General features: G+C 40.3%; 1 protein-coding gene across 14 annotated transcripts in view; it reads right to left on the bottom strand.

Moving 5' to 3' along the window:
* gulp1b (GULP PTB domain containing engulfment adaptor 1b) overlaps positions 1-25270 on the bottom strand; it is a 303142-nt gene that overhangs the window by 32574 nt on the left and 245298 nt on the right. For 13 of the 14 annotated variants that reach the window (XM_078404086.1, XM_078404078.1, XM_078404091.1 and 10 more), the window contains 4 exons: positions 13551-13649; positions 12375-12512; positions 10398-10514; positions 7145-7234 (listed from right to left, as the gene is read on the bottom strand). In XM_078404086.1, the coding sequence (XP_078260212.1) occupies positions 7145-7234; positions 10398-10514; positions 12375-12512; positions 13551-13649 (444 nt within the window). The remainder of the gene's footprint in view (positions 1-7144; positions 7235-10397; positions 10515-12374; positions 12513-13550; positions 13650-25270) is intronic. The other variant, XM_078404092.1, reaches the window with a different exon arrangement.

Genomic DNA, 25270 nt, shown 5'->3' with positions numbered 1-25270 from the left:
AATGACCAGGTCACTGAATATATTTAGAGAGGAGATACATAACATTTCAAGAAACAAAAGACATGCATTTAGACCTAGGTGTCCTTGCAGTCTGATCACGGAAAGCTGATGTGCTAGGTCAGCTGGCAATTAGATTGGGAAAAGGAACCGGTATTTTATTTAACATGGAAAATAGGAGCAGGACTTTGCCACGTGGCCCTTTGAGCCTGTTCCACCATTGAATGGGATCATGGGCTGATCATCAAAGCAGTGGCAAACATAAAGTATTTTCTGACTTTTAAATTTTCTAATCCATGTTTATTTTTTAATTTTGGCAGAATTTTCCCCAAACTTCCCCAAACTTGCTAAAACTTTCCCCAATACCTATTACTTATGGAGGGAACTCATCGGTAGATTCTATTCCAGGTTTCAGGAGGCAGATGTACTTTTCCATTTTTTTTAGTGGTTTAAAAAAGACTTTGTAAAATCTTTCCATTTTAAAATACACCTGTGAAACGTTGTGCTAAATTGGAGATATTTTTTTTTAAAAAGGCATTTAGAAGTGTTCAAAAGAGTTTATGTTTCTGTAATCAAGAAGGGGTGGCATGGTGGCGCAACAGTAGAGTTGCTGCCTTACAGCGTTTGAAGACCCGTGTTCGATCCCGACCACGGCTACTGTCTGTACGGAGTTTGTACGCTCTCCCCGTGACCGCGTGGGTTTTCTCCAAGATCTTCGGTTTCCTCCCACACTCCAAAGACGTACAGGATTGTAGGTAAATTGGCTTGGTATAAGTGTTGTTGTGCTGGGATCACTGGTCGGTGGAGTCTCGGTGGGCTAAAGGGCCTGTTTCTGTGCTGTATCTCTAAACTAAACGAAAACTAAACTCCATGCACTCCATGCGGGGACTGTGCGGGTCGGTCGGGGACGAGCTGTCTGTCCGTGGGCACGGGGGGGAAGAGAGTGGAAGTTTTGTTGCCTCCATCACAGTGAGGGGGTGTTTGGAGTCACTGTGATGGATGTTTGTGTTGGGGTCATGTGTCTTGTGTTTTTTTTGTGTGTGTGACTGCAATGTAATTTCGTTCGGTACCTCGGTACCGAATGTATTCTGTATTCTGTAATTTGAATAAACATTTTCTACATAGCTTCTAAAATTGCTTCCTGCTGTTTCTACAACATTTGTCAAGAAATTCATAGCTCCGAACCACATCCAATATTTATTCATGTTGATATTTTTCAGCAATTTGATTCCCCACCAAAAGCAAAATGCAGTACTAATGTTTAATTATAGCTATGGAGCGTTACTGCTAATAGATAAACTGGCACATATATCTTTCTGAAGGGAAATAAACTCGGCTTAGCATGCTCCCTACTTTGGAAATGAATAGGTCTACCTTAAAGCATTCGTGGTTAATTCTTGATCATTTTCTGTTTTGTTTAACCATTGTCAAAAGACAGGCAGCAAAACCAAATAATCTTGGGCATTTCAATCAAAATCCTCAAACAAAATTTATTTGAAAAGACTTTCTATTCATGAAGCTCATTCTGTTTTATGGGGATTTTTGTGTATAGAAACTTATCACTATTCCACTTTTATAATAAAATAGTCACACTTCAGAACTACTTATTTGTCTAAACAACAATTTGGCATGTCCTGAAATCACAATAAGATTTGTATAAATCGCAGTTTTTTCCTCACGTGTTCAAGTTGGATTTTGTTCTGTCCCTTTCCTCGGGACACCATTGTGACTTTATTTTGGAATTATATAATTTCCTCTCAGGTTAGGTCCTTTTTGTAATCCGTGTACAAGGGTTCACTTGAACATCATCATTTCTTAATCTCTCACTTTAAAAGGTCCTCTGTCTGTCAATGTTTCCCACAGTACGTACTTCCACACTGCACTCTTACTGCCATGCTGTTGTCCGCTCTTTAGTCTTGCTTTCATGCTCTTAAAAAAAGCCTCTTTGCACTCCTATTGTTATTCAACTTTCCACTTAGTTTCACCACATCAACAAATTTGAAAATAAATGGATTTGGACCAAGTGCAGACAGAGGAGATTAGTTTAACTTGGCGTTATGTTCGATATTGACATTTAGAGATACAGCGCGGAAACAGGCCCTTCGGCCCACCGAGTCCGCGCCGCCCAGAGAAGCCCGCACATTAACACTATCCTACACAAACTAAGGACAATTTAAAAAAAAACATTTTACCCAGTAAATTAACCAACATACCTGTACGTCTTTGGAGTGTGGGAGTAAACCGAAGATCTCGGAGAAAACCCACGCAGGTCACGGGGAGAACGGGGAGACATTGTGGGCTCAAGGACCTATTCCTGTGGTGTACTGTTCTACATTCCATGTTTTATGTCACATTTGGTCTCCTCAGCCATACCATTGTCATAGATTATGAATAGTTGGGGCTACGGTGCCAAACACTGCAATATCTTACTATTTACAGCTTGCCACACTAAGGAGAAACCATTCATTCCTACTCTGTTTTACATCTGCGAATTTTCAATCCGCACCCCATATTTAACCCCCAATTCCTCATACCCTAACCTTGTTCAACAACCACTATGCGAGATCTCATTGAAATCCTTCTGAAAATGCAAAAAGTTACACCCACTGGTCTGCTATTGCCCACGTTATTACATACAGCTACTAGACGTGCTAGAATGTTTTGTTTTCATTTGAGATTTCAAGCATGTTCCTTGGTATAAATATCACCACCAATTTTACATGGTCCAACCACACTGATGACACGGCCAAGAAAACACACCAACGCCTCTATTTCCTTAAAAGACTATGGAAATGTGGGCATATCAATTTCTACACATGCACCATAGAATGCATTCTATTGGGATGCGTCACAGCTTGTCACTGCAACTGCTCTGCCTGAGACTGTGAGAAATTGCAGAGTTGTGGACACTGCCCACTCCATGATGCAAACCAGTCTCTTCCCTCAGAAGGATGAGAGGAGATCTTATCGAAACATATAAGATTATTAAGGGGTTGGACACGTTAGAGGCAGGAAACATGTTCCCAATGTTGGGGGAGTCCAGAACAAGGGGCCACAGTTTAAGAATAAGGGGTAGGCCATTTAGAACTGAGATGAGGAAAAACTTTTTCAGTCAGAGAGTTGTGAATCTGTGGAATTCTCTGCCTCAGAAGGCAGTGGAGGCCAATTCTCTGAATGCATTCAAGAGGGAGCTAGATAGAGCTCTTAAGGATAGCGGAGTCTGGGGCTATGGGGAGAAGGCAGGAACGGGGTACTGATTGAGAATGATCAGCCATGATCACATTGAATGGCGGTGCTGGCTCGAAGGGCCGAATGGCCTCCTCCACCACCTATTGTCTATTGTCTATTGTCTCACATTCTGGTAGTTACATTAGAAGTTCAATATGGAACCACAAGAGAATGTGCCAAATTTATTTGCATGGATGGTGTCATAACCATAGGAAGGACTCATCAGGAATGAATATCGACACAGGACGAAGAATATTTTTCTCTTGAAAAGAGGCTGTGATGCAATCTAATAAACATTTTGATAACAGTAGACACGGAGACGCTGTTTCTGCTGGTGGATAAGCAGAAATCTCAAAGATACCAATAGAAGACAGGCAGCAAGAAAACACACAGCAGCCTTCAAGGAAAATAAAACTACCCACAGTGGTGAGAATTCTCTACATTGAGAGTTGTTGAGATAACAAGTGTGGATGCTTTTAAGGAGTAGCTGGATAGGCAAATGGCAAAGAGGGAATAAATTCAGCTTGGTAAGGTTGGAATGATGGGAATGTTCAAGTGGATGCAAACATGGGCATGTATCACTTGAGCTGAAAGGCCAGTTTTTATATTTGTTTGGATTAATCATAAAAAGATCAATGTGCAGAAACATCTATATTTGTAGCGGCCAGCTTCTCATCTATCTCAATTAGCTCCCAAGCTGCCACTTGCATAGTGGCAGCGATAAGCGTAATAACTCGAACAACTAATAACAGAGATCCTCCTTGACGTTTAATAGTTAGTCTTCTTTATTTGAAGGTGCAATATTTCCACTTGTACCAATATGAAGTTTTCCAAGTCCGGAAATGTAGGTGAACGTTTCTCAGATTTTTGAATTTCATATGACCGAACTCTCCAACTTTCTCTGAGCTTGTAAGGCAGCTTTCGATGAATGGTCAACATATTGGAATGAACGTTCATTTCATCCATGTATTTAAGCTGCTGCATTGCATTACAACAACCTTTGAGGAATAATGAGAACGCTTGTAAGGCCTTTATATCACCTGGCTTGATAATTGGCCAGGCCAATGCTTTGAATATATAAGCAGCGGCAATCTTCTGCTCATGGCCAAAATGCTCTTCAAGCAATCTTCTTGCCTCCGTATAGCTCTGGTCGGGATGCAAATGTTGACAGCTACGAACTAATTCTCTGGCTAGTCCTCTCGTATATTGTTCCAGAAAATGATAACGATCACTTTCATCGTCAGTCTTCCTTTCTACTCCTCTCTCAAATGCCTTGATAAAAGGCTGATATTGCAAGGGATCACCATCATACACAGGAATGTCTCTTGATGGTAGGGTAGAAGAAAGATTTTGTTTAGCCAGAAGTTCGGTCGCTAAACTTTGTTTCCGTAATAGCTCACACAAATAACGTTGGTCTCCATCATGACGTTCCGTGAGAGCACGTCCCTGCTCATCCCTCAGTTCATGAAATCCTGTCTTCCTTCCTTGATGAGGATGTGGTGTAAAGTGTGCCATAACACTAGCTTTTACTAGCTTTTACCAGGTTGTACCAGGTCTCCAGGTTGTTTGCTTTGGTCTAACACCCTGTGGCTCCCATTCAGGCCAGGGTTCAGTCGTGGGTGGTTCCCATCCAACTGGCATCTGACTAAGGACAGCTCCTCGTCCTGAATAAGAACTCATCCTATCGGATACTATCGAGCTGCTTTTTGATCTTGGAGCGCTAAGTACACTTAGTTTTGTCTTGGCTGCTGCCATTTTAGATTCCAACTCCAATCGTTCTTTCTCTCTTTTCAATTGATCACTCCTCTTCTTGTAATCTAATTGTCTTCTCCTCCGTTCTTCTTCTTCTCTCGGTTGCTTTTCTTCTTCTTTCAGTTGTCTTCTCTTCCGTTCTTCTTCGTCTTTCCTTTGTTCTTCCTCCATTTGGCCTTCTAGCTTCTCAATCTCGTGCTTCTATGCCATGAACCCAGCTTGTTCAGCAAGAACAGCCAGTTCCACTTCAGCCTCCTTACGAACAGAAAGCGTCGAAGATGCACGAGATTTGATGCTCACCTTAGAGGTCGAGATATTTGAAGCACTATCTCCAGGTTTGATGGAGTCTGCGCCATCGCCACCCTCGCATAAGGCGCCCTCAACATTGGAGGGTACGGCCTCATGACCTTCTTTGCTTAGCCATTCAACAACATCTTGGATAAATCCATCTAAATGTTCGACCGCCTGCTGCATCCATTTCTCTTGCGCATCCTGGTCTTCTGGTGCTAACTGTAGCTCTCTCACTGTTTCATAGATGCTGTAGATTTCGTCCTTGAGGTGGTTAAATTGATCCAGATTGAGCTCCACCTCTGACCTCTTTCCTAATTTTATTAGCTCTTTGATGCTTTCCATGATCTTCCCAGCCATCTTATATTTCCGTTTCTTTAGCTTCTCATTGTTTTCATAAGCCATGTGCTTGCCAATCTGAGTAAGCTTACTGACCATTTTGGTCACTTCAGGCCGTGTTCCACTATCGCCACCCTGTGACTGAACATCGGATTTCATTTCAGACATTCTGAGGTTTGTAACATAAGCCAGATGTGCTTTCTTTCTCCTTATCACTTGTATATTTTTTAACTTGTAACCATGGACTCCCAAGGTCGTTGCTACGCTGTCCGCAATCCAAGCTCTTGATCATTCAAAAACAGCCTTTGTTGTCTCATACAGAAAAAACAATTTAAAGCGGACTACGATTTCTGCAGATTTTTCCCACAGTCAATTTTCGAGAGCTAATTCTCTTCAATAATTCTTAGAGACAGATATAACGCTTCCGCTTTTGGCAATAAATCTCTCACTGGTCAGAAAGCTCTCGTAGCCTTCGCCTTTGCGAAGATAAGCTTACCGAAGAGTAAATTCCAATAAATCCTCCCAGCTTAGGCAGATTTCACGATGAATCACTCCAATTCAGATAAGACCTCACACTTCATCTCTAGCGAAGGCAAGTTCTCTGAACTTTCCGAAGGAGTGGATTCAAGCTGATCGCTTCAGCTAAGAAGGAATTTTACGCGATGTAGCGGCCAGCTTCTCGTCTATCTCAATTAGCTCCCAAGCTGCCACTTGCATAGACCGGGTGAGCGATAAGCGTAATGACTCAAACAACTAATAACAGAAATCCTCCTAGACGTTTAATAGTTAGTCTTCTTTATTTGAAGGTGCAATAAACATATTGGCATATCTCTTGTTGTCGACTGGTTATTAATTGCTAGGTAAAATTCCATATCTTACCACGGTCTATGCCATCGCTACTGATTGCCAGATATAACTTCGACACAGTTTGTATTAATCCTCTAGTTAATAAAACTTACAGGCGATTACATCATGGCTGATAAATCTTTTGGCGGAGCTTCTAGCTGACCCTCTTTCAGCACCTCCTAGCTCACACACTCTGCCAGCACCTACCCAACTGCCCGTACTCTGGCTCCGCCCAGCCCCTACGTAAGCATTGCATAAAACTCTATAGTGTCCAAACTACAGCAGAATACAAGGTAATGATATCAATAAGCAAAAATAACTAATAACTGCAAAATGGCTCCTACAATTAACATAAATTAAGGTCAAATATTTCACAACTGGCTTGCCAATATTAAGTAATGAATTAATTTAATAACATTAATATTGTACTCTTTAAATAAACTGCATCGAAACACTGCCACAGTATAATGTTAATTATAAACCCATCATTTTAATAATTTAAATATCAACAGCAATCTCAAGAAAAGAGGGATACAGCAAAAAGGTATTTACAGATTTTTAAAAACAGTAAACTTTTGTAAATCCACTAGAAAGAAACTTTATTTATTAGAATATCTTTATTCTATGGTCTAATTCCCATTACCAAATATTGAGCACCTTCAATACAGAATAAATGAACATTTTGTGTACTTACTGGTGATGATGTTTGACTGACATTTACTTTCATATCCAGCTCTTGAACTTTCTTTTTCAATTCACTATTCTCCGTTTCGAGTTCCTGAATCTGTAAAACAATTTTATTTTTAAAACTGCATGATTATTTTCACAGAAGCTTACAAGTTAAACCATGTCCATGTGCATAAAATAGTCTTCTGACAATGATTAAGGTAAATCTCGAAATTCATAACTATTAAAAAGTCTGGCGTTTTATCACTTAAAAATAGGGAAAATACTGCACCAGACATTTCTGTTAAGTCTGAGAAGGCAGAAATTCTTGAGTTTTGCATATTCTATTTAGATACAAGTAGCAGTTCATGCACATACATACATTACTGCAAAGCAACGAATTAAACTTGCAAAAACTCATGTCAAGCAGCCAATCTCATCTGTGTGAAGGATCTCAACAATGAGATCCTAATTAATGTTATATCCTTAGATTGAACTACACAATTTTTTATTAATATTGAAAGGATCAATTTGCAAGCCACTTACATTACACCCCAAGCAACAGGTTAAAAGTCTGCCATGTCCACCTTGAATATTGACATTCATTCAACTACACCTGGGGCTTTGCAGCTCATAACAGTTGAATGACTCTGTCCTTCAACTAATCAGGACTCCAGGTGAATTGTCACCCTACCATAGCTGGTTGTTAGGCACGGCTTCATGGCAGGAAGTACTTCCTCAGCAATTCATTTCCTATGAGAGAATTTGCTGTGTCGTTCAGTGTTTGAGATGTTGGGTTGCAGTGGCATGACCAATTTCAGATTTGAAAACATTTGTAGCTGGCCGCTCTCAGGATTATAGTTGCTTGTGGTGTTATCCTCCTCGGTTTCACAAGAGTCCAAAGCTAGCTGAACTGAAGATAGACACAAAAAGCTGGAGTAACTCAGCGGGACAGGCAGCATCTCTGGAGGGAAGGAATGGGTGACGTTTCAGGTTGAGACCCTTCTTCTGAAGAAGAGTCTCGACCCAAAACATCACCAATTCCTTCTCTCCAGAGATGCTGCCTGTCCCGCTGAGTTACTCCAGGTTTTTGTGTCTATCTTTGATTTAAACCAGCATCTGCAGTTCCTTCCTACACTACCTGAGCTGAAACCCAGTGCTGAATATAATAGTCTGGGATACACTCAGGCAGATATTTTTAAGTTACATATTTTGGTTTCTCATCAGCTGTGAAAGCCAGTGAGGGGAAACATGCAGGCCAAGTATAGATATAGGTCATGGGATTAACCTCCAGAAATGTGTGGTCGGCCATTCGAGAGCACTCCGTGTACTAAAAGCCTCCATTCTTATTCAGACAGAGAGGACCCAGTAAGGATCGCACAGGTTTTGTTAAGCATGTGCTAAGTAATAATGCCATAGCAGAATCTGCCTCAAATAGTTGCAGTGTTGAGAATTAAATCATGATACCGTCTACACCACGATTATCAACCATCATTTACCTTCTGTTCAAATGTAAAGGGCTTTGACTTTAAAATTGTAGATTTTTATGTGTTTAGATGGGGGGAAAAAGAAAAGTATTCATTAAAATTCTTGTCCACTTTATTAGCACCCATAAAAAAAAGATTCCAGTTAAAAAAGTACACTGGAGAATTAAGTGCTAAAGCAGGAACTTTCATTGGACTCTTTATGCTGAATGTACATGAGTGTTTCATGGACCGCACGTAGCTGAAACATAATTGATGCTTGCAGTATTTTACACTTTATGACATGCTGAAATTCTCAAATAATTTTCCCCATGGAATGCTGCCATATTGAAAACTCAAAGGTCACAACAGAAGTGTTCAACTGAATTTAAAATAGCAGTGCAAAAGAAGAAAGGAAAGGCAATGTATTCAATCTATTGTAGTTTTAGTATGTGCCAATGGTCTATCAAAGGAATAATTAGTCTCATTGTATATTTCTAACAGGCTGGATGTACTAGTATGATCATGGTAGGGGTGCATGTTTAATCAACAGTCTTTAGTTCCTGCTGACCTTTAAGATTCCATAAGTCTTCATGCCAAATTGGGCATTTTCAATTCATCTACACAGCTTCTTAATAATTATACGAAACACTTCACTTGCGGGTACCGAATGCTGATGGTGCACTTCTATTCTGGTGAGATTACCACCTGATTATGATCATTTTGGTCAGATTTACACTTGTGGATAATAATCTGTCCCAAAGTACCCCCAAGATGGAAACAAATTTGAAAAACGTGGGAATGCCAGAAAAGTGGAAAACATCTGGGAACTATTTAGAGGTTAGTGATTATCAGGAAATAGGAAAGAAACCACAGTTAATATTTTGGATAGATTGGTTCTGATTAAGAGTTTCCACTTGAACATCCAAATATCCTTTTAACCATCTGCAAACAATGGGGAACTTGGGCACATACATTTGACTTCTACTTACAACTAAAATAATATAATCATATTGCATTGGTTTATTACATTAGTTTTAGAATTTAATTTACAGACATCCATTTCTGAATATTGCTAAAAATATTTTTTTGTATTTTAACTTCGAATCAAAGAACTACAGATGCTGGTTAATACACAAAAGGACACAAAATGCGGGATTAACAGCGGGTCAGGCAGCATCTCTGGAGAACATGGATAGGTGATGTTTCGGATCGAGACCCTTCTACAGACATATTATGGGGGAGGGGAGAGAAGAAAGCTGGAAAAGGTGAGCAGTAGGACAAAGTATGGAAGGCAATATGTTGACATTGTCGAGGGCGTTTTGTGATCAACAGATGGTTTGAACAAAGGCTAGAGATAAGAACAGGAGTTATGAGGCAGGTTGGAGGAGCTATGGATTTTAAAGTCAGAGGGAGGGAAGTAGGTGGGTGGAGGGGCAGAAGGAGGTGGATGGTTGAACTAGGTGGAAGTACAGGTGGGGAACAGGGAAGGGAAGGGGGTGGGAAAGAGACTGGGGGGGGGGGGGGGGAGTGGAGGAGAGGTTAGGCAGAGGGTATCTAAAATTTGAGAATCAATTGTTGGGTGGGTTGTAAGCTGCCCATGCAGAATATGAGATATATTTGAAATTACTAGTGTACAAGCTTCTATACATAGCGCATATTGCTGTAGACATATGCATTATAAATTACTACTGAAGTAGTACATGCCCAACAGAATTTAAAATAATGCCTTTGGAGCCATCTAATATTCACAATCACTAATCCTTGAATCGATTTTCCAGTGCAACAAATTTGATAAAGAAACTATTTAAAACTCACTCGTTTCTGTAAACTGGCAATCTGTTTTCTTGTCTCAACATCTTTTCCTCCAGTTTCCAGAAATTTCTTGTAGGCCAAATCAAAAGCTTGGCCGATAGTCAGTGTTATTTCTTCAGCCTAAAACAGATTTAAAAATATTCTTACTTCTGTTGAAGATTTTGACATGGTATTTGAAATTGCACTTCCGAAGTACCAATGGCTTGGGGTTCCTGAGGTTATGAAATACATTATATCAATGTATTCTCTGAATTGTGAAATATCTGGTCAATGTAGATTTATTCAATTTGTTTCTTCTGACCACAGCCCAGAGTTGGAAAATCTGGAAGGTTATGGTGTACAAAACAAAGTAACAGACTTGTGATATTTTCTCTACCCACATAAATGGGACTGTAACCCAAGTTATTTGGTTTCAATTCAGTTTTCCTTCTCAGGCAATTATATGGTCTGGACTGAATTAAGTTCTGATTTTTTTTAACCTCGCCCATAACGACCATTTCAAGGAAACAAAATGTTTAATATTGATTCAGCAGACCCACCCACCCACCAGCATTTTCAAAGTGTATTGTGCCATATTTTCTGAACAAAAAAAAAATCAATAGCCAAAGAACAGGATGCAATATTATGCACAACATAACAATGAAATCTTTTCACTATTTATCTTTTGTGTTCTTTCCCCTTTTTTTTCCCACCACCATCTTATCCGGAAGATGTCGTGTCAATGTAAAAAAATTCACAAATACGGGCCACCCTTGAAGAATGTTCCCAAATATCGTGTCTGGCTGAAGTGAAGCAGCAAGATTATGATGATTTGCTCAGGCTAAACTGTGGCAAACTCATATCCACATTTATGTGAAAGGACGCATCTGTTTCGTTTGTAGGTTGACACAGTAGCTTAACTGTGCAACTTGCATGAAAGAAGCAGGTAAGGGGTTAGCACAGGTAATGAGAACAGTGTCAGTGTTATCATATCATATCATATCATATATATACAGCCGGAAACAGGCCTTTTCGGCCCTCCAAGTCCGTGCCGCCCAGCGATCCCCGTACATTAACACTATCCTACACCCACTAGGGACAATTTTTACATTTACCCAGCCAATTAACCTACATACCTGTACGTCTTTGGAGTGTGGGAGGAAACCGAAGATCTCGGAGAAAACCCACGCAGGTCACGGGGAGAACGTACAAACTCCTTACAGTGCAGCACCCGTAGTCAGGATCGAACCTGTGTCTCCGGTGCTGCATTCGCTGTAAAGCAGCAACTCTGCCGCTGCGCTACCGTGCATCCCTGGGTCCTCTTTCTCCACTATTTCCCATGCAGCTGTGGATTGCACTTGCTGGAGGCTGCACTGCCCACTGTTCAATGTTCACCATTCAAGCATCATATAGATGATTTCAGTCCTATGCTGATCCTTCTGATGGCCAAAGTTTTGGTTTCCACCATCAAATTTATTTTATCTGGCATTGGCTTTCACCAACAATTTGTACATCAAAGTAACATTCATAAAGGCTTATATTTACATAGAAAACAAGAGGCAACTTTTGTAAAGACTACATTTTGGCAGCTGGCTAAAGGCAGATTAAGTTCATTATGTACCCAATGCCCAAGTTCTAACACTAAACAACCAGCAGTCTCTCGCTTAAATACAAATGCAGTCGTGATATATTTCAAAGGGTGCTACAGTAAAAGAAAGCCTCGGACAAATTCAGTAGGGATGACCTCAGCTGAATTTTCAAGGACTATTTATTTTTGCAAAACACAAATAATTTTTGAATGGAAAAACATGGTGCAATGTGTGTATATTAACACTAGGAGAAACCATTGTCATAGGGAAATCAAAGCACCTTCACCTCCTGATTATTCAAATGTACAATCTTAAATCAGACCAATGAATTGAACAACTGATGCACAACATTATGTACAACACAGCAACTTTCTCAGAAGGGTGGTCTAAAATCTTTATTTTGTAGACTTACACACTTTTCACTGTCAAATACGTAACACATATGCTTATTTGACTCAGCATCCTTGCAAATAAAAGTAAATATCTTCTTGTCAGTTTTGTCATCGGCACAGAAAGATATTCGGTGTAATTGGCAATTATGTAGTACTTCCTGCAAAGCAAGCAAAATGATGTATTTTCATTATTTGTCATTTTAACAGAGGTGAAAGAAGGTAAGCTACAAACATTGGATTCTGTTTAACATTTACTCATTGGTTGTGCCCTACTGATTCCTTTAAAGGAATGAACATTTACAATTAGGAACATTTAATATGATTAATATGTCTAATTAACCCTAATTAATATGTCTAATTAATTCTGATTAATATGCCTTATTATGACCTTCAAATACTATGATCAACTGAGACCACAAAAATGCTTACGATGACCATGTGAATAAAGGCATATATTTTTAACGTTTGTATTCAATTCCCCTTGGAATAAATGATGGGATGAAAAGTTTTTCTGATTACTTGCTGTATTAACCTGACCTTTCACAAAATATATACTGGAGCATCCAGGTTGCGTTTTATCTCTCAACACATTCTACTTCATTTGCCAGATCTTTTCCAATCAATTAGCCTCCATTTATCCTTCACACAAAGCACTTTCCAACCAAGCAGTCATCCCTTCAACGTCTGTATCCAAGTCATCTCAACAGATTGTAAAAACTGGGGCCTATCGCAATCTTTTCTTTCTTGCCAACCAGAAAAAGACTGTTCCTTGTTAGCCAGCCAATTATCATTAACACTGTGTGTAGGAAAGAACTGCAGATGCTGGTTTAAATCAGTCTGAAGAAGGGTCTCGACCCAAAACATCACCCATTCCTTCTCTCCAGAGATGCTGCTTGTCCCGCTGAGTTACTCCAGCATTTTGCGTCTATCATCAACACTGTATTGCCTCCAGCATCATGAGCTTTTACTTTGCACCCTATTGATGTAACATTTTATCAAATGCCTTCCAGAAATATTAGTACATCCACCAGTTCGTTTAACCACGTTACATGTTGTTTCGTTAAAGAATTCCAATAAATTGGTCAATTATCATTTCCTTTTCACAGCCTTTGCCTAATTACTTTGATAATAACATTAATTACCTTAATAATAGTTTCTAACATTATTAATTTGCTAGCAATCACAGAATTACTTACTTTTGTTTTGGAGTCTAGGATTTTGACCCCGTAGATGGAGATTTGCAATTCAACTTTGGGTGTCTTCTGTCCTTCAGATTTTTTTATATGTCTTGCAAACTAAAACAAAATTAAAAGTATGTATTTTCCACGGTTATTGTTTTGCTTCAACAATAAATTGGAAGATAATTTACATCAACATAAAAAAAGAGCAAGTTTCCTTAAATTATAATCTGAAAAATGCGATACAAGAGCACAACATATCGTTGAAATATTGATTTTTTAATCTCCAAAATCCTCAAACATAGAAACATAGAAAATAGGTGCAGGAGTAGGCCATTCGGCCCTTCGAGCCTGCACCGCCATTCAATATGATCATGGCTGATCATCCAGCTCAGTAGCCACAATACCAATCAACCACAATACCACAATACAGCCACAATACCAATCAACATTGGCAAATGCAACATTTGACGTCTGACTTTATGTGTGTCCAGTAAAAGCTAGATGCTCAAAACAGATTCAAAGCAACTTACTCAATTATATTTTTCTGAACCTGTCATTTTCATACAGTTCTGTAATCATAATTACCGTCAAGTCAAGGACTATTTTCTGCTACCCAAAGCCCGAATGTGCCAACCCGTATGCCCTAAGTACATTATTTGCCATTCCAACAGTATCTTTTGAACAGTATTGCAGAAGGGATTCCACCATTTACTACGAGGCAGTGCAGTTCCCATGTAATTCATGGTGCCAAAAAACAGTGAGGCGTGTATTGCAGAATCTTCCACTCCACACAAGTATGGCGATATTTAGCACAATAAAACACACTTCCGCCTAATTTTCTCGAAATCAAAGGCATCATTAATAGTGAACAGAGTCCCCTAAGCAAGAAATAGTATGTCAGAAATAACTGAGTAATTAACGGGGTGATTCTTTTTGCCAAAATAAACATGGTTACCTAAACATCAAGCCCCAGGAAATGAAAGTGTAAAAGAAATAACAATTATCATCTTTAGACGCTAGGGAAGTGCCAAAGGGTGGCTAATATTGTGCCGTTTCTTTGAGAAGGGCTGCAAAGACAAAACTTGAGATTCATCAACAGTAAGACTAACATCTGTGGTTAGACTATGGCTAGACATAAAGGAGTTGGGTTAATCGCGTTGGAGTCTGTAGGACCAGCCCGGGAGCAGCCGGGATGTGAAGAAATGTCCTGACCTGACATGTCACCCATCCAAGTTCTCCAAAGATGCTGCCTGACCTGCCGAGTCACGCCAGGACTTTGTGTCTTTTTAAATAGTCTGTGGTGGTAAAGCTACTTGAAAGGATTCTGGGAGATAGGATGTACATGCATTTGGAATTAATTAGTGATAATCAGCATGGCTTTTTCCATGGGAGATCGTTTCTCACAATTTAGAGTGTTTCTCAATAAGTAGCAGTGAAGGTTGACGAATGCAAGACATAGTCCATGCGGAATTTAGCAATTCCTTTGATAATGTTCCGCTTGGTAGGAACATTATCTAATCTTCCTTGCTTTGGAAGATCAGATCGCATTGGATCCAGGGAGAGCTAGCTAACGGGAAACAGAATTAACTTCATGGTTAAGGAAGCAGAAGGTGGTGGTGGAAGGTTGAATTTCGGACAGGAGGACTGTGACTATAAGTGTACCTCAGGATCAATGCTGGACCCATTGGCATTCGTCATCTAGATCAACAAGTCAGATGGGAATGCACAAGGCATGATTAGTAAGTTTGCAGATTATTCCAAAAGACATGTTATCATAGGTAGCAAAGATGGTTATCAAAAATTGCTGCAGTATCAGTTGTGAAAGTGAACTGAGCAATGGCGAATGGATTTTAAATCACAAAAGTATGTGTTTCACTTTGGGAACTCAAACCATTACAGGCCCTTCACAGTGAATTTAGAACCTTGTGGAGTGATGTAGAGCAGAAGGATCCAGGAGTACAAGTATATCATTCCCTGGAAGTGGTGTCACAGGTAGATAGGGTGGTGCAGAAGACTTTCGGCACATTGACCTTCACCAGCCAAGGAATTGGGTACAGATGTTAGGAGGGTATGTTACAGTTGTACAAGACGTTGATCAGGCTGCAGTTGGAGCATTGTGTTCAGTTTTGGTCATCCTGCTATTTGAAAATGCCATTAAACTGGAAAGGGTGCAGAGAAGGTTTACGAGGACGCTGCCAGAACTCAGCGGCCCGAAGCATAGAGAGAGATTGGGCAGGCTAGGGCTGTACTCCGTGCAACACAGGAAGATGAGATCTGATCTTATAGCGGTGTGTAAAATCATGAGGGGAATAGATAAGGTGAATGGACTGGGTAGAGGAATCACAAACACAAGGAGATAGATAGGTTTAAGGTGAGAAGAAAAGACTTAATAGGAATATTTTTTTATCCACACACAGAGTGGTGATTATATGGAATGACTGGCCAGAGGAATTAGATAAGGCACATACAATAAAAACATTTAAAATAGATTTGGACAGGTACATGGAAATGTGGATATGGATAAAGATTTAGAGGGATACGAGGCAAACAGATGTAAATGGGACCAGCTTAGATGGAGCATCTTGATCAGATGGACGAGTTGGGCAAAATAACCTGTTTCCATGTTGTATGACTACAATGAATAATAATCTGTGAACAGAAACTGTCGCACTGCAAAAATAGGAACAGAACAATCTTAACGCAGTTCCAATGAAGCTTTGGTCCAAATGAATGGGTGCATGGAAATGTTTTTATTTACAGGAATAATGATGAGAAGGTGTCTACACAAAATAATGCAATACTGGTGTGCATTAAAGCCATTCTTTTAATTGAAATGAATCACAATAAATTCACTACACTAGCAAATTTCTTAACATCAAGGAAAGCAAGATTATGTTGTACAAAGTTATAATAATAATAATAATAATAATAATGTATTTTATTTATATAGCGCTTTTCATATACTCAAAGACGCTTTACAGAGATTTAGAGAACATAGGGAAATGAATAAATAGATAAATAAGTAAATAAATAAACGAACAGAGAAAGGAGACAGAAGGTGAGGTGACCTTCAGTGGTTGAAGGCAGTACTGAACAGGTGAGACTTCAGCAATGTTTTGAATGTGGTGAGTGTGGAGGAGTCTCTAACGGTTTGGGGTAGTGAGTTCCATAGGGTGGGAGCAGCGATGGAGAAAGCCCTGTCCCCCCAGGATCTGAGTTTGGTCCGGATGTGGGGGGATAGGAGATTGGCAGCAGCAGAGCGGAGGGTGCAGGTGGGAGTGTGCCTGTGGAGGAGGTCGGTCAGGTAGGATGGGGCCAGGTAATGGAGGGCTTTGTAGGTTATGAGGAGGATTTTGTACTGGATTCTCTGGGGGATGGGGAGCCAGTGGAGTTTATAAAGGACGGGGGTGATATGGTCACGGATCGGGGTGTGGGTGAGTAGACGGGCAGCGGAGTTTTGAATGTATTGAAGTTTACTGATGATTTTTGAGGGTGCGCCATAGAGGAGGCTGTTGCAGTAGTCCAGATCGCTTGAATCTTATCCATCAGAAATTGTAATGAATTGCTAATCTTTAACCAGTGATAGGTCAGGCCAAAACATACACAATAATTATAATTAACTAATCTCGGATAATGGTCCCTTAATTTCGACTCGTATACATTATGAAACAAAATGATTTTCCGCACATGACCATCTGACCATATTACCTAGAATCAAATGTTAGAACTATGATGAATAAGAATTGTCAAAGCACTGCTGAAGGAACAAGTATTACAAGGATGTTCAAATTGAATAATGAGAGTTTTATAAAACTTTGCTAAACTACAGAAAAAATATATATTCCACAACAGGTTATGCGCCTGCTGATATAGCATGGAAACAGGCCCTTCGGCCCATCAAGTCCGCGCCGACCAATGATCCCCGCACGTTGACACTATTCTACACATGCTACGGGGCAATTTACATTTATACCAAGTCAATTTACCTACAAACCTGTATGTCTGGACTGTGGGAGGAAATCAAAGATCTCAGAGAAAACCCACGCAGTCATGGAGAGAACGTACAAACTCCGTACAGACAGCACCCGTAGTCGGGATCGAACCCGGGTCTCTGGCGCTGCAAGCGTTGTAAGGCAGAGACTCTACCGCTGTGCCAGTATGCCGTCCGACTAATGTGTAGAAGATTCAAAAGATGATAAAGTTTAGTTTAGTTAAATCTGAATGAAAGAGAGATAGCTGATGGAATAACAAGATCACGATTCGAACCATAATGCAGCTGCATAGAAATCCATGAGTCAACGCCAACTAACACATCCGCTGTTCAAAGTGGGATAATGGTATGATAGTTAAAGCCTGCAGCAAATGGGATCATAAGTTTATTCCAGTGGTGGCAATTGTAGAAGGAACAACACAAAATGTACCAAATTGGATAAAGAAGTGCATCTTTCTCAAGTCAAGACGTAAATACACCAATGGCACAGGTTCTTTTGAGAAGATGAAAGTGAATCTGAGAACCCATACATAACAAGGTAAATTACTGAAATAATGTGAAGATGTTTTCTTTTCATTAAAGCAAGAGCAGTATAATAGATATAATATATGGTTGTTTGAATAACTTGTTCTGGCAGTCCTTCATGTTCCTCTGCATTCTCCGTTCTCAGCAATAACCAGGTTTGAAGCATACTCATTAATGTAAATAAACATTGATCATGCAGAAAATACATTGCAAGCACAATCACCTCCTGGTTCATTTTCACTCCAGTAATCACAAATTGTGCTGCTCTGAAGGCAAGCTGGCAGTACCATTGAGAAACATTTAGGTAGCAAAGTGTGTGTGTGTCAAGGCATTGCATAATTCCATGTGTGTGCACTTCAGCATGAAAGCATAGAAACACTGCACAGCTTTAGTGCAAGTGCACCTGACCTTTCAGGGTCATTCCCTTGCTGGCAGACTTTGTACGTACACCCGATATAGCTGGTGCCTTGAAATAGGTTCATTCATTTGGTTGTTGTTTTCAGTGATCTTCTTTGAAAAATTAAATAAAGCCAAATTTATTTTGTTTACTTTAGTTTAAAAAACAGTTAGACAGGTACATGGATAGGAGAGGTTTGGAGGCAGGTGGGACTTGTGTAGCTGGGGCTTGTTAACTGGTGTGGGCAAATTGGGCCGAAGGACCTGTATGTCTCTAGGACTATCTCCATATATTTGTTTTTTATTCATTAATAATGGTTTAATATGTGTTCAAACAAGGTAATTGCAGAAACATTTGCAAATGTGAAACAAATTGTTCTAGGGATTGGGCGACTTGCAATGGAAACACTGGAAGCAATTGCAAAAGGTCACCATTGATATTCTGCTCTGTTTGTGGCATTATTGCAGAACCGAGGCTTGAGGCAGCGTGGAGCCACGTGGTAGCAAAAGATTAGTTTGACCATAAATGAATAAATAATACTTTATTATCACGTGACATGTCATGGTGAAATTCTTTGTTTTGCATCCCATACACAAGGTATGCAAAGACTTGCTACGTATAGGGCACCAACAAAGTTACATCGTGTTCAACGTAGTCCCGATGGTCCCTCTTCATTCTCGGCAGCCCTCCCATGCTGAGTCCCTCATTGTTTTCGGCGGTGGGTCCTCTATCAACCTCTGGCACCCACAGTGGGCCTGTCCGACCCTCAGCATCCACGTAGGCCATTAAAGAGATGAAGGGCATGTGAGCTGTGCTAGCCTTTGTTCTCTGCCACTAAATAAATTCGGACTGAATCCACCTCTGATCACATAGGCTTTTACTTTTTTGACCAACGTGCCACGTGGAATTTTGTCAAAAGGAGAGACAGAGAGAGACAGAAGTCAACCACTCTTATATTCTTTTGCTGGTCAACATGCTTCATACTGCTTTAACATCAGTATCAAAGTTTGGGCTCCGAACAAATCTCAATTCACATTTGAAATATCTCGTTTAAACAATTTTTTCAGAAGTACTGGATGGGTTTTCTTTAGCAGATGTTTTGGTACAGAACCCAAATTAATCTCAATTGTAGTGAGAGTTCCTTCATGATGGGACCTTTTAGCACTTATTAAGACATATAAGGCTCTGAGCTTGCAATTGTGTACATCATAATACTAAATGTATGGCTTTGATACCCTTTACTATGGCCATTCTGTCCATAGAGCCTCAACTAGTCAAACATGAGTTACCTGTCAGAAACCAATCTTCCAATACCTGGTCCACATCCCATCAAGCACAGCTCTCGGGTTAGGAGGGAGAAATAGATCAGCCATGATTGAATGGTGGAGAAGATTTGATGGGCCGAATGGCCTAATTCTGCTCCTATCACTTATGATCTTATGATCTTCTACACACTCAAGGACTTTCAAAGTATGGCAAAAGTTTCTGCTTCTGCCATATTTTCAGATAACAAATTCCAGACACAAACCACCATCCATTCCCCCTCATATTCTCTCGAATCCTTCTTTTGAATCTTCTGCAAAAATAAATGCATTTTTCACTTCTTTTTAATCCCCTACATGTTTTCATATGCCTTAATTATTATTTTTTACTTCAGTCTCCCCTGATCCAATCTTTCCTCACAGCTAAAAAGTCACCCCTTGTAAACTTTGCAAACCTCACCTGCATCCTCCCCAGAACAATCATATATGTGGAACAATTCTGTATGCATTTTCACGCTGCGGTATAACTAGTGTTTTACAAGTTTTGGCATAACTTATCCACTTACATTCAATGTCTCATCTAATAAAGGAAAGCATGACTAATGCTTTTCTGATGACGTTATTTATGTGCATACTCCAAGGTCCCTATATTCCCCCAGAGTTGTCAGTATGCTCACTTTTAATAAATATTCTGTGGTCCTGTTGCACCGTACCAAATGTACTACCTTACACTTCACCAGATTAGAACATAGAACGTAGAAAACATAGAAAAATAAGTGCCTCGAGCCAGCACCGCCATTCAATATGATCATGGCTGATCATCTAAAATCAGTGCCCCGTTCCTGCTTTTTCCCCATATCCCTTAATTCCTTTAGTCCTAAGAGCTCTATCTAACTCTCTCTTGAAAACATCCAGTGAATTGGCCTCCACTGCCTTCTTGGCAGAGAATTCCACAGATTCACAACTCTCTGTGTGAAGAAGTTTTTCCTCATCTCAGTCCTAAATGGCCTACCCCTTATTCATAAACTGTGACCCCTGGTCCTGGACTTACCCCAACATCGGGACCATTTTTCCTGCATTTAGCCTGCCCAATCCTTTAATTTTATATGTTTCTATATCCCCTCTCATCCTTCTAAATTCCAGTAAATATAAGCTCAGTCGACCCATTCTTTCATCATATGTCAATCCCACCATCCTGGGAATTAACCTGGTGAACCTGTGCTACACTCCCTCAATAGAAATAATGTCCTTCCTCAAATTAAAAGACCAAAATTGCACACAATACTCCAGGTGCGGCCTCACCAGGGCCTTATACAACTGCAGTAGGACCTCCTTGCTCCTAAACTCTAATCCTCTTGCAATGAACGCCAATGGTCTATTAGCTTTCTTCACTGCCTGCTGTACCTGGACGCTTACTTTCAGTGACTGATGTACAAGCACACCCAGGTCTCGTTGAACCTCCCCTTTTCCTCATCTGACACCATTCAGATAATAATCTGCCTTCCTGTTCTTGCCACCTCACATTTATCCACATTATTCTGCATCTGCCATGCGTCAGCCCACTCACCCAACCTATCCAAGTCACCATGCAGGCTCATAGCATCCTCATCGCAGCTCACACTGCCACCCAGCTTTGTGTCATCTGCAAATTTAGAGATGTCACATTTAATTCCCTCATCTAAATCATTATTAAATATTGTAAATAACTGGGGTCCCAGCACTGAGCCTTGCGGCACCCCACCAGTCACTGCCTGCCATTCTGACATGGACCCGTTAATTCTTACTCTTTGCTTCCTGTCTGCCAACCAGTTCTCTATTCATGTCAATAACCTACCCCCAATACCATGTGCTCTAATTTTGCACAGTAATCTCTTGTGTGGGACCTTGTCAAAGGCTTTTTGAAAGTCCAGATACACCACATCCACTGGCTATCCCTTTTCCATTCTACTTGTTACATCCTCAAAAAATTCCAGAGGATTAGTCAAGCATGATTTCCCCTTCATAAATCCATGCTGACTTTGATTGATCCTGTTACTGCTTTCCAAATGTGCTGCTATAACATCTTTAACAATCGACTCAAGCAACTTCCCACTTACCGACGTAAGGCTAACTGGTCTATAATTCTCCATTTTCTCTCTACCTCCTTTCTTAAAAAGTGGGGCTACATTGGCCACCCTCCAGTCCACAGGAACTGATCCAGAATCGAGAGAACATTGGAAAATGATCACCAATGCATCCATGATTTCCAGGGCCACCTCATTGAGTACTCTGTGATACAGCCCATCAGGTCCTGGGGATTTGTTTGCCTTTTCGTTTGTCAATTTACTGCTCAACTGATCAAACCATTACAACTTCTTGCATCTTTCCTCCTCATTGTCAAACACAAAGCCAAATTTGTATCATTGGCAAACTTCTTTATCATGCTTTTATATTCAAATCTAAATAATTAACAGCAAAAACCCAAGGCCATGAGTTATGAGCCACGCGAGTCCTTACTGGCAACAATTTTCCAATCATAAAAACATCCATTACCAACTACACTTTGTTTCCTGCCACTGAACAAACCGGATTGAATGAGCTGGTGTGCCCTGGATCCCATTTCTTTCAAACTATTTTATCCAGACTGTTTTGTGGACGTTGTGAAAATCCTTGCTTTTTCCAGCATAGGCCACATCAAATATATGACCCTCATCAACTTTCTTTTCCTTTTCACAAATCCTTGATTAAGCTTCATTTTTTAAAATTGAAAGCAGGTATTCTCCCACATAATTAACGCTATTAAATTACCAACCCCCTAAGTTATACTAACTAGTTTATAATTATCTAATAGGCTTTAAGAATCTTAAAGGTGATTTTAAAAAAAAACCAAGTTCTCTGATACTTCATGAAACAACAGTGAAAGCTTCAAGGAGCCAATAACCCACTAGTTTTATTTATCAGTTTCCTGCAGGTTTTAATATTAGTTTATTTGTCATTAAGAAGTACTATGGTATTAATAGTGGCTTTGGTCTGCCAATGATTCATTCCTTAAACTAGTTCGAAAAAGGGTCTCGACGCAAAACGTTGCCTGTCCCACTGAGTTACTCCAGCATTTTGTGTCTAACTTAAATGAACACAAGGCACTCTATGATATCCATTCAGACTTCAGTAAGTGTGATGGAGTACATGCCCCAATCAGTATCAATGGTATAGAAGTTGAAATGGTTGAGAGCTTCAAGTTCCTTTGCATTAATATTATCAATGATCTCTCATGTGGCATACTGATTGGGTTGCATCACAGCTTGGTTTGTGAACAGCTCTGCCCAAGACTGCAACAAAAAAGCAGAGAGTTGTAAATGTAGCCCAGCCCATCACACAGGCCAGCCACCCCACCATTGACTCCATCTACACTTCATGCTGCCTCAGGGAAACAGCCAACATAATCAAAGACTTGTTTCACCCCGGTTATTCTAAATTCTCCCTGCTCCCGTCCAGCAGAAGGTACAGAAGCTTGAAATCGCACATTACCAGGCTTCTTCCCCTCTGTTATCAGGCTTCTAAATCGTCCTTCCATTAGTTAGAATACTGTCCGATTCACCTCTACCCCATTGTGGATATTGGACTTTGATGTGCTACAGTAATGCTACAATGCTAAGAACTATTTTCCGCACACTGTATCACCCACTTTGTGTAAGAAAATAACTGCAGATGCTGGTACAAATCGAAGGTATTTATTCACAAAATGATGGAGTAACTCAGCAGGTCAGGCAGCATCTCAGGAGAGAAGGAATGGGTGACGTTTCGGGTCGAGATCTTTCTTCAGACTGATGTCGGGGGGGGCGGGACAAAGAAAGGATATAGGTGGAGACAGGAAGATAGAGGGAGAACTGGGAAGGGGGAGGGAAGAGAGGGACAGAGTCATCCACTGCTCTATTTACTGCATTTGAGTTTGACTTGATTGTAGTTATGTATAGTACATCTAATCTGTTTGGATAGCATGCAAAATAAAGCTTTTTGCTATAATTGAGTACACGTGACAATAATAAACCAAAAAATCCTAATTTGGGAGAAAAATAGGCAACTGTTGTTTATGAGAGACAATAATATGTTATATCACACAACAATATCATATATCTACAGCCGGAAACAGGCCTTTTCGGCCCTCCAAGTCCGTGCCGCCCAGCGATCCCCGTACATTAACACTATCCTACACCCACTAGGGACAATTTTTACATTTACCCAGCCAATTAACCTACATACCTGTACATCTTTGGAGTGTGGGAGGAAACCGAAGATCTCGGAGAAAACCCACGCAGGTCACGGGGAGAACGTACAAACTCCTTACAGTGCAGCACCCGTAGTCAGGATCGAACCTGTGTCTCCGGCGCTGCATTCGCTGTAAAGCAGCAACTCTACCGCTGCGGTACCGTACCAAAGCAAAGATTCCAACATAGGAATGTTTACAACTTTTTTAATCTGCTTTCCCTCGGCTTGATACTGGAGAACACATTTTAAATGAGGTTTTCAATAAAAACATGTTCAAATTATTTCAATTATTACTACACAAAATGTGTTATGATGGAAGTGTTCTTTCCTTTAAATCTCTCATTTGGAATTTAATTTTCTACTTTCTTTTTCTCGTAATACAATCTTTTCTTTAGGTGCATGGTTTTGTATAATATTTGTATGTTTTCTGAAAGAGAACGCCATTTTGGCTGCTACTTTCTCAGCTCGAGATTGTTGTTCTCTTTCTCGCCTCTCAAGGTTGATTTATAGCTCATATTAAAGCTGCTGCTGATGGTTTACCATCATAATCCAGCCACTAAATAAACCACTGGCTCCCTCCAACTGCTGAAAGTCTGACAATTGAGAAAAAAAAACAACGGTCTAGTCATTAAAATCATGATCACTTTGATTGATTAACAGCCTTATCACAAACATTTTATACCTACTTAAACACCTCATCGCAAATATTACCAATAAAACTAATTACATTTATCTTCTTTCCATTTTGTATTTCAGATCTGTTAGCAATTGTTTTTGTCAATGTGTAATTTCTACAGTGCACACTGGTCATATCATTCCGCAGTCCCAGAGTGAAAGGTAAAATGTCTTTAGAACAAAGAAATTGTTGAGAAGGGGATTGCAAGTTCTTTCTCTTTCAATTGTTATCTAACGTGGGCTATCTTGACAGATCGTGGTGTTCCACCGAGGCAGAATGGAAACCACAATCATATGATGACACATACACTGATGAACCAAAACATTATGACCACCTGCCTAATATGCTGTTGGCCCTCCGTGTGCCGCCAAAACAGCGCCGACCTGGCGAGGCATGGACTCTACGAGACCCCTGAAGGTGTCCTGTGGTATCTGGCACCAAAACAATAGCAGCAGATCCTTCAAGTCCTGTAAGTTGCGAGGTGGAGCCGCCGTGGATCAGACTTGTCGATCCAGCACATCCCACAGATGCTCAATCGGATTGAGATCTGGAGAATTTGGAGGCCAGGGCAACACCATGAACACTTCATCATGTTCCTCAAACCATTCCCGAACAATGTGTGCAGTGTGGTAGGGCGCA

The sequence above is a fragment of the Rhinoraja longicauda genome, chromosome 8, assembly GCF_053455715.1.
Source record: "Rhinoraja longicauda isolate Sanriku21f chromosome 8, sRhiLon1.1, whole genome shotgun sequence".
Classification (NCBI taxonomy): domain Eukaryota; kingdom Metazoa; phylum Chordata; class Chondrichthyes; order Rajiformes; family Arhynchobatidae; genus Rhinoraja; species Rhinoraja longicauda.
This window is presented reverse-complemented; position numbering and strand designations above follow the sequence as displayed.